At 31.4% G+C, this 11,180-nt stretch overlaps 1 protein-coding gene across 1 annotated transcript; it reads left to right on the plus strand.

Moving 5' to 3' along the window:
* The first annotated feature begins 6,188 nt into the window (after positions 1-6,188).
* LOC145598892 (protein trichome birefringence-like 3) lies at positions 6,189-10,638 on the plus strand. Its single transcript, XM_081655293.1, has 6 exons — positions 6,189-6,606; positions 6,764-6,995; positions 7,739-7,910; positions 8,778-8,977; positions 9,321-9,479; positions 10,218-10,638. Exons 1-6 carry the CDS (start codon positions 6,426-6,428, stop codon positions 10,549-10,551), a joined length of 1,278 nt encoding a protein of 425 aa, XP_081511419.1. The 5' UTR covers positions 6,189-6,425; the 3' UTR covers positions 10,552-10,638.
* Positions 10,639-11,180: the final 542 nt, after the last annotated feature.

The raw sequence follows: 11,180 nt of genomic DNA on the forward strand, positions 1-11,180 counted from the left end.
GAAAATAAATTAGGTAAAAAGGGTAATGGATAGTAATGATGTTGGAGAAGAAATTATTAATAAAAATAATAGTGTAAACAATGTTATCCAAAGACCTAGGTATCAAGGAGAAGGAAGTTGCACACGACCAAGATACATACCAGGGAAGACTACCCGATTTAGTATCAAGGTTATGCCAAATCAAATTCCTAAACATGAAGAGGTGACCCTTGAACCTATAAGTCAAACTGGCTATAAACTTAAGTTAGATGGTGTAAGAGATAGACAAGATGTTTTAGATCAATGGAAAAAGGCTAAAAATCCTATGCAAGTTAGAATTGCTAATAATAGTGTCATGATGCATACGGAAATAATTGAAGAATTACCAATAGAAATTGGAGGAGTTCAATGTGTTATTCCTATTTTATGGGCTACTGATCAACCTAGTCATGATATGATAATAGGAAATAACTTTCAAAGGTTATACTCTCCATGCACTCAAACCATTGATCAAATAATATTTACTATTAATGGTCATTATGTTCCTATACAAAAAATAACAAAGGCCTATACTCATCAAACTATGGAATTTGCGCGCAGCCAGCGTGGTGATAGGGTTACACCTACACAACGAGAGGTTGCACTTAGAATTTCTCAATGTGATTTATCATTAATAGATCAGATAAATAAGCAACAAGAAAAATTATGTGAAAAACTATATTCAACAAATCCATTAGAACATTGGGAAAAGGATAAGGCATTTGCAAAGATAACTCGATCTAACAAATCCTAATAAGATTATTAGAGTAAGACAAATGGTTTATACCTGCCAAGATATATTAGAATTTGATGAACAAATAAAAGAATTGTTGAATAAGAAGTTAATTAGGAATAGCAAAAGTCCTCATAATAGTCCAGCGTTCATGGTTAGAAATCATGCAGAAGAAAAAAGAGGTAAAGCTAGAATGGTCATTAATTACAAACAATTAAATGACAATACTGTTTTTGATGGCTATTACATTCCTAATAAAACTGTGTTATTTAATAGAATTCAAGGAGCCACATGGTTTTCTAAGATGGATTGTAAGAGTGGCTATTGGCAAATTAAAATGGAAGAAGAAAGTATTCCATTAACTGCATTTAGTGCCCCTCAAGGGCATTATGAATGGTTAGTAATGCCTTTTGGATTAAAAAATGCTCCACAAATATTTCAGAGAATAATGGATAATATTTTTAGAGAACTTAATCATTGTTGTTTGGTTTACATAGATGATATTTTAATCTTCTCAAAAGATTTAGAGCAGCATAAGAATGATCTTAAAGCGGTAACTCAAAAATGTGCTGAGCATGGTATAATCCTTGGAAAAGATAAATGTGTTTATGCTAAACAAGAAATTGAGTTTCTAGGATGTTTAACTTATGCTTCTGATTTCATAGAAAATCTTGCTTTATTAAGAAAACCATTACAACACAAACTCAAGAAAGAAATCACTTGGAACTGGAAAGAAGATGATTCCAAAATTGTTCAAAATTTAAAAGCTATGTGTAAACATCTTCCTATACTAACACTACCTACTAGTGAAGATGATTTGATTCTTGAAACAGATGCTAGTAATGAGCACTGGAGTGCTGTATTAAAAGTCAAAGAAGGAGAAAGACTTTGTAGATATAGCAGCGGAAGTTTTAATAAAGCTGAGTTAAATTATCCTACCATGCAAAAGGAAATCCTTGCAGTTATTAGAGGGATCGAGAAGTTCTTAATCTTCTTAGCCCCTAAACAGTTTTTAATAAGAACAGATTGCAAAGGCATACTTGGTTTTGTTAAAAAGAATTTGTCAAATATGCAAGCGCAAGGGAGACTCCTACGTTGGCAATTATGGCTTAACCAATTCTCTTTTACTGTTGAACATATACAGGGATCAAAGAATTCTTTGGCAGATAGCTTGACCAGAGAGTTAGCCAATGGCGAAGAAGCACAAGACATCAGAAAAACCTCCTGCCCATCAACTAGAAAAGATGGAGGCAGAGAGAAAAACTCTTATTGAAGAAACAAATAAAGCAATGGAGCGGGTTTCACCCTCCACTTGGGCCTTGATGGAGGCCATGATTGTTTCATCAAAAAAGAGATCTTGAGATGGTTTGTTTAAGAGTTGTCATGTAGCAGTTCGAAGGTTCCTAATGTACGAAGTAATGGTCATTATCCTACAACTCATTCCAGATGTTTAGGATATAATACTAAATAAAATAAAAGATAACGATTTCAAATTCTGGTACAATTTAGTTGTATCAAGGTCATACAAGTTGTATGATGTTTATGATCTATGGGGAAGTAGAATAGTGTTCAACACTAATTCCAGAGTGGGTACTGTGTCAATTTGTCCACATTTTCCGGAATGGAGGACACCATATGTGGCGGAGCACTACAAAGCTTGGGATTATGAAATGGTTCATAGCATTGTCCCATTTCCTGATCACAATACTACTTTCATTGAGAAGCTCACAAAATTTCAGAAGTATGTATTTAGGAGAATTTATGATGCAACAAGATACAAAGGAAGAGTTGAACAAGTCCTTGTACAAAGTGCAAACATTGAAATGGTGGAAGGAAAAGTTAGCTCTCCACATTTCCGGATCATGTTTGAAGATGTTCATCGCAAAGTCAAAGATCCAATCTGTATCCAGCAAAGGCGAGTAAGGGATCCTACGGAGGCTAGAGCATATGGATTTTTCTATATTGCTCAGTATCTTAACCAATTTATGGCAATAAAGGAAGAGCCACCAATCATAATACATGTGGGAAATACTACAATAGTAGCACCAAAATGGTTAAAGAATTATTTAGAAGAAGGAGTATTACATGGTGAATCAGTGTAAGACTATCTTGAACAAGTTGAAGCTGGAAGATATTTATCCTTAGAGGGAAAAGAGCACTTATTTGAGATCTTTGTCACATGCGATGAATCCTATGCTGCCAAATGTGTGATGGATCTCGGAATAGAAGAAGACAACCAAATGTATGTCCATTATGAAGAAAGTAAGGACAACGAAGGTGGTCTACAAAATATGATGGAGTCCTGAGCCCACACCAGAAATTATGTATTCTACTTTTTACTGTTGTAGCACGTTTTATTTGTTTTAAAGAATCTTTAGGAAAGCAGTGAACGATATTCACTTGCTGAGTCATGGTTTCTGTAAGCCATAGAAAGTGTCGGTAAGCCTTCCCCTATATAAAGGGCATTAGGCAAAGAAGTGAAGGCAGGCTTGAAGTGAGTTTGCTAGAGCATTTTTGAAAACAAAAGAATTCTCTAGAGAAAATCCTCACCTTAAGAGATAGATTGGTTTTCCATCTCTCTTAAAGTAGAGAAAAACTCTATTTCTTGTCATGTCTGTTTAGACTTTCTGTTTTTATTTCTGTGAGAAATGAGTGTTGTAATCTTTTCAAATTAAATAAAATTTTCCTTTCAGAAGGAAACGTTTATCCTCTCAAAACTTATGTCACAAATGAGTTAGTTTTATGTTTAAAAAGTACCATCACAAATACAATAAAGATTGTTTTTAAGTAGAGATTACGATCTAAGGTAGGAAACGAATCAGATCTGTGTTGTGCCTGATCTAAGGAAGACGGGGTTGGGGTTAGCTACCTTGGTAAAGCCGGAAGCTCAGAACGCCGGAAGTTCCATTGTCGACTAAGTTCAGGTATTGGTCAAAACTCTCTACGTAAAACATTTTATATTGCGAAGCATGGTGGACTATTAAATGTAAAAGCTAATTTGTTTAAGATATAAGTAGTAAAGTAGTGAAAACTAGTACCAATACAAGTCATATAAATTATCAAATTGAATTATAGTAATAATCTGTGTAAATCGTTATTTTAAATCAATGTACTGTTATTAGTTTATCAAGTACTGTTATTTACTTATTAAGTATTGTTATTTACCTTAAGCTAATTATATTAAAAAAAAAAAACTGACGTCACTTGGTATTGGGCGACGCGACCTATACCGGGTAGCGGTCCATCATTCCTCATAACACCACACTAAGCTAGTGGGCTCTTGGGGAAGTGAGTAGTGAGAAAATACTCCAAAATCAGTCACATCAATTTATCAATTTTATTTTTCTCTTAATATAAGGTAACGTCCATCACACTTTGACAAACTTTAGGTTTAAATTTTTAATTCATTTTAAGGTAAAAATCAGACAAATTCGCTTTCAAGTAGTCATGCTATATATTGCTATATCAAAAAGAAAGACCAGAACAGAAATGCGTGGTTTGCTAGCTAGCTCATTATTGTCGTGGCTTTTATCGCCAATTAATTTGCTTTGGTTCCAAGCAAAAACGACTCTACAACTGTGTTTTACTATTATTTAACCTCCAACTCTGGTCCATGCCAACGTACAAGAGCTGAGGGAACATTCCATGATCTTTTTTATCATATTGTGAACTTGTGGTCTTGTTATGATCGATAAAACGAACTTTTATCGCACTTTTATTAAGAATGAGTGATCGAGAATAAATGAGAGTGGTTAAATAATATAATCTATATATATTATAGAAGATTATCGTTTGTGAGTATTTACGATCAAATTAATGTATGATGTAAGAAAAATGCGACCTTATAATAATATGCTTGCATGTATTATATAATATAAATACAAACTACTCATCACAAAGTAGTTTATTAGATAGAGGAAGCAAACTATACAATATTCTCTCTATCTCTAAAAATTCATTTATCCTAGTATAATGACTTTTTTATGAGACAATCACTGTTGAAATAAGAAAAACTTTAAAGATAGAAAGAATAAATAATCTAATTCTCTAATATCTATTTCACCGACTTATATCTTTTTATTTTAATTGTAACTAATTCTCAATACTTGCATCATTTTTTATATATATATTTTTTTTTAGTGTTTAATTGTATACTATGATATGAGTATTTAAGAATTATTTAGCTGAATTATATTCAGAGAAAATTATATATCATTCGTATGAGATTGTTAGATCCATCTCGATGCAATGTTTACATGTACTACGTATTATGTTTTCCGCCTACTTTCTCGCTCTACTCGTATAAAATAACTTGTGCATCACTTAGTTACAGTACAGTGGAGGTGGGTCAAATGTTGAATATGACTTATGCAGTAAGTAATACTAGTGCGCGAAATTGATAAATTGCAAATTTACAACGCAAAATTACCAACAGTAACAACACTGATATTGTCTACAACTGAAGTAGCAATAATTCTTACATCATAATCTTTACACTTAATTCTTTTTTTTTTTTTTTGGTGCACTGAATTCTTTTTTTTTTGGGTGCACTTAATTCTTAAATAATTCCAACTTAATTCTTGAATGGTATGTATGATGATTACTTGATTAATTATACCCCTACTTGTCTGCTAATTAAGCTCGCTAGCCTATAAATGTTCCATTAAAATTACACAAACTATTGGTCTCAACTTCAATTACATGTGTATTATACAAGTATATGTGTTTATATTATATGCAACTTGATGATTGAAATGATTGATAGCCTGAATCTAATTATAATTCGTTTATCTTTTCTTGAAAACAAAAGGTACTATACGACGGAGCATTTTTTTTTTTTTTGGACAACCTAAATAAACTTAATGATCGAAATCAGCACAAATTAATGTTAGAATGTCTCCCTCGTTATGTTACTCACATCGCTTGTAAGAAGTTAATTAAGCCTACTATTAGCTACTTTGAACTATCATGTCTTTGAACGAACTATCGTGAATGCCATTGAGCTTGAGAACTACGTATAATTTACCAATAATTTATACTATATTTTACTTCGTATATAATATTTGTTGCTTATAATTAATTAATAATATAAGAAGCTAAAATTCCCAACAAATTCATTAGCATGTACCACAAGATTCTTTCCAAATTATATTTGGACGTGACAATGAAGCTGGGATTCCCACCAAATCCATTAATAAGTAATCCAAACATTATTTTCATATATTGATTATGTATAAACACGACAATATATATAGTAGGAATTTTGGTAGGTTTTATCTTACATGTCCAACAAATTAAATAAAAACAAAAATAAAGAATATCTTATACAAGCTTCTTCTACATGGAAAAAATGTGAGATACCCACCTTTTTATTATTAAAAAAAAAATAAGGATTTATTATAAGAAATTAAAAGGGGTCAATTAGCTCCCTCAACTATCAGTTCCTTTAGCTTTACATTTACTCAACAACCTATAAAATAATGCAACAAACAATTGTCTTTATCATTTAGTTTAATTCTTTTTTTAACTTCAACAGCTACTAAATTTAAAAATTAATCAAAATTAACCTCTTAAATCTAGCTCTTGATTCTTCACAATGCTGCTTCTTTTTTCTCTTATCTATCTTTCCCTTCAAATCGTTATGTTGATACAATTCTAGGTTATTATTATTAGTATGATGATCACTATGAAGAAGTCATATAGAGGAAAACTACATCTTCCTATGCTTGCTGGAGTTGTTTGTGCTCTTGCATTTTTGGTTTTATTGTACAATGAAAGAATCAGCTTCCTTTCTTCAACTTCCTTCATGAGGTTCAACACTTGCGCGGCTAGGAGAGCCGCCCATGATGCAATAGGTAAGAAATATTAGTCGCAAATTATTTCATGCACCAGCATGGCACAACCTTGTAAGGTGTGCACGTGACATACACTTTCACGTATGTACACATATATAAGTGTATACATGGTTGGATTGTTTATGTATTTGTTTGTGTTTTTTGAATTGTTGGGTAGATGGTAGAAGGGCGAAAATAGATGCTATGGAAGAGGAAGATAAATTGGAGTATGACGCGGATATATGTGATATAACCGAAGGAAGATGGGTGTATAATCGATCGATAAAACCTCTTTACTCTGATAGAAGTTGCCCATATCTAGACAGACAAGTTTCATGTGTGAAGAATGGACGACCTGATTCTGATTATCGCTACTGGCAATGGCAACCTGATGAATGTTCTTTGCCTAGGTACGTATGTACAACTTAATTTAGCATCCCCTCAAAAAAAAAAAAAAAAAAACTTAATTTAGCAAAATAACTCATCATGCTTCTTCTTCTTCTTCTTTTATTTTTTTTTTTAATTTTCTTTTTTTTTTCCATACCATCATATAATCATTTATTCTTTCTTGCTCCAATCCATCCAAACTTGATTCTAGTGGTTTTAGTTTCAACTTAAAGAAAATATATATAGCCAATTATGTTATTTGGCAAACAAATACAGAGGACCAAACTATGCATCTAATTTTCATTTACTTGTATAAATGTACAATTTCATGCAAGGTTTCTACTATACATGTTGTGGTATAGTTATATACTCCCTCCAAATCAATCATTTTTATTCTTTTTCACTACACGCAAAAGAAAAATAAAAGGGAAAGAACAAAAAGGATTGAAGGGAGTATAATTGAATCTCCAATGGGTCAACACAGTGACATGTATGTATTGGAAATAAATATGAGTACATATAAACTTAACTATCATCATTAGAATTCATCCTAGCTTTAAGCCAATTGATAATTGGTTACTAATTAAATTTATATGAACGTCAATTATTTTCCTTCTTTAAAGTTGTGACTCAAACATATGTACCGTTAAACTATTCTTTCCAAGTTTCTTTAGCTTGCTTAGAGAAGAGGATGTATTGTCAACTTCTTGTTGAATTGAAGTAGAAATATAAGCTAAACTAGTTGAAAATTGATTTTACTCTTCAGATTGGATCCAAATAGAGCATTGAGAAAGTTAAAAGGGAAGAGAATGTTGTTTGTTGGTGATTCATTACAAAGAGGACAATGGCAATCTTTTGTTTGCCTAGTGGAGTCAATCATACCAAAAGATCAAAAGTCAATGAAACGTGGACGTGTTCATTCAGTCTTTAGAGCCAAGGCAAGTTACTTTAATAGTTACTATATCATTTTCTTAATGCATAAATTCAAGTTTTATTAAAAAACAAAATTCAATTATTAGTTTTACAAAAAATTGAATACAAGATCAATCAGACTATATGATGTTACATTCTAGCTAGTTAGCTTGATTTCTCTAGTGCACTATGTGAATGCTTCATTTTTAACTATTTTCCAGTACTTATGCTTGAGTTTTACTTTATACAAGTACGAGGAAATAAAGCTCTAACCTTTTAGGCTTTGTTCTCTTCACTTTAAATAATAATATTCAATAAAAATAGTTTGGTTCAGTAAAAATCAGTAATTGTAGAGACGAATTACTCCATATAGTAGAGAATATATAAGTAAAAATAATTTCAGTTCAATTTAATTAATTTCAATTTAATATAAATAATTTCAGTTCAGCAAAAATAAGGTAAAGATAAAAGGCCTTAATTAGCCTTTGTTCTCTTTAACCTATTGAATATAGCACTATTTGCGTTGAAAATTTATTTATTTTAATATCTAACATGATATAATAATTTAATTATCTAGTATGATATTATTATTTAACTATTTAATAAGATATTTTTGGCTCTATGAGTTCCTTTCTATTCTATTTCATTTCTACACAAAAAGTGGTACGAGTAGATGTTACTCCGTATATAAGTATGTTAGATACAACAGGATGAAGGGGATATATTTTATTTTTTAAGTCTTAATAATGATCAGTTGATCTCGTTTATAATGTATCAACTAGATTCACAATTCGTGCTAAACAGTAAACACATTAGTTACTGAAAGAGTCAAAGTAATCAATCCTACTAAAACCTTGGACTCTGTAATAAACTCTTGTTGCATGTGTTAACAGGAATACAATGCTACAATTGAATTTTACTGGGCCCCATTTCTGGTGGAATCAAATTCAGATATCCACATAGTAGGAGATCCTAAGAAGAGGATATTGAAGGTGGATTCAATTGCAAAGCATGCCAAACATTGGTTAGGTGTTGATTTCCTTCTCTTTAACACCTATGTTTGGTGGATGAGTGGCTTGAAGATTAATTCACTGTAAGCTTTCATTATTTCATAATTATAACTATATCTTTCTTGGAATTTAGCTCACATTATTAATTCAGAGTGGGCTACTTTCTCCGTGTCTTTAATCATAACGTATAACTGTTCTATTTTTTCATGTATTAATCATCAAAAATAGTCAAAATTAATCATTTTTCAGAAGACTACCGTATAAAATTTACAAAAGTGAGTATATAGTGGTGCAAATAAGATCGTTCAATTATAAAATAAGAACAAAAAAAAAACAAAAAAAAAAGGTTTAGTTTAGGACAAGTGTATAATCAACTAATTCTAAACAAGAAGAAACTTAAAAGGTTTGTGGTTGGTGATTTAACAGATGGGGCTCATTTGCAAATGGAGAAGAAGGGTATGAAAAGCTTGATGCTCCAGTTGCTTATAGACTTGGTTTAAAGACATGGGCCAATTGGGTTGATTCAACCATTGATCCTAACAAAACAAGGGTGTTTTTCACTACAATGTCTCCTACTCACATGAGGTGTGATCTTCTTTCTTTCCCTCTTAACATCATTGTTATTTCACCAAATTAAATTATAGTAGTTGTGTTTTAGCCTTACAAAATCTCTCATTATTAGCGGATTTAGGATTAATAAGTTTGTAGGACACTAATTGCCACTAATTTTAAATTTAAAAATGGTTAGACGTGTGTCATCCAGATTCCTAAATAGATCTTCTATGGAATATACTTGAGATTTTGCAAGTTTAGTCAAAAGTGAATGCAAGCAAATTGGATACTCATTTAAAATTTCATGATCCGTTTCATAACTAGTTTAGAAAAACAAGTACAAATAGTATAACTACTAGAAGTTGATTTTGGTAACTTACCACCACCTAACTGTAAACAATAGAGAAAAGCTTACTTTGTATTATTGATTGACAGAGTATATATATATATATATACAAGTCTTAAGAGACCACTATAGAACAATAAGTCAACTTACTACCTTAAATAACGAGATTACAAAGATTAGACTATACTATACATGGCTCTAAAATAGATTAGAATAATATATATACTAAGATAGGAGATTGTGATTGATTGTAATCAATCATGCTCATTCATCAAGGCTGCAATTTAGGAGATGATTTCTCCTTAATTGCTATCTATGATATCTTTCCTTCAATACTAACTCTATACACAAATATGGCTCAAATTGACTAGACAATAAGCTTTTGCACATTCTTATCGTCATTTTTTTTTTCCTTTCTTTTACAGGCCCGTTGAGTGGAACAACAAGGATGGTATCAAGTGCTCCAATGAAACAAAACCGGTGAAGAAGAGAGGGCATTGGGGATCCGGATCCGATAAACGGATAATGAAGGTGGTGGGAGAAGTGATAGGGAAGATGAAGGTCCCTATAACAGTCCTTAACGTTACACAATTATCAGAATATAGAGTTGATGCACACACCAAAGTATACACAGAGACAGGAGGTAAATTGCTGACTGATGAGCAAAAGGCTGACCCTTTGCACCATGCTGATTGTATACATTGGTGCTTGCCTGGTGTTCCTGATACTTGGAATCAAATTTTCCTAGCTCACTTGTGAAAGGTGTAACCTACAAAACTAAATATGGTTACATCACTTACATGTAATATAATTTTTTCCTTTTTGTCAAAAAAAAATATAATTTTTTCCTAAATAGCATTTTTCCTTCTCTATTACTCTGCTTCTTAATATTCCTTATGTTTATTGCTTTGCACAAATTTTGCAAGATGATCATTTTCGTCTAAGGGATGATACCAACCATTAAGGCATTAATTGGGTAAAAATTATGCGTCTCAAAGATATATAAGTATAATATAAGATAAACAATTAAAGATGTTGGTAAAAGATATGTTGATACTAACAATCAATTAATGGTAAAAATTCAATTAAAAGAGATAGAAATCAATTGTGAAAAGAAATACGTATCCAAAGTACTCGCTAGGCACAACACAATTAGTATGGGTTAACAATTAGTATAAACTAGATTAGTCCCGTGCGATGTACGGATTTCTTTAAAATATAGAGTATATATTTTATGTATTCTTACGTATCAAAAAAATTATTGAGACATAATCATTAGTTGTAAATGCTAATTTTATAAAATTAATTTTGAAGAAGAACAAACCGAATATGAAAATTTAAGCATATACATAAAAGTGAGTTTTTTAATATACGATTTTAATTAAGCA

This window comes from Chenopodium album, chromosome 20 (assembly GCF_948465745.1).
Source record: "Chenopodium album chromosome 20, dcCheAlbu1.1, whole genome shotgun sequence".
Classification (NCBI taxonomy): Eukaryota; Viridiplantae; Streptophyta; class Magnoliopsida; order Caryophyllales; family Amaranthaceae; genus Chenopodium; species Chenopodium album.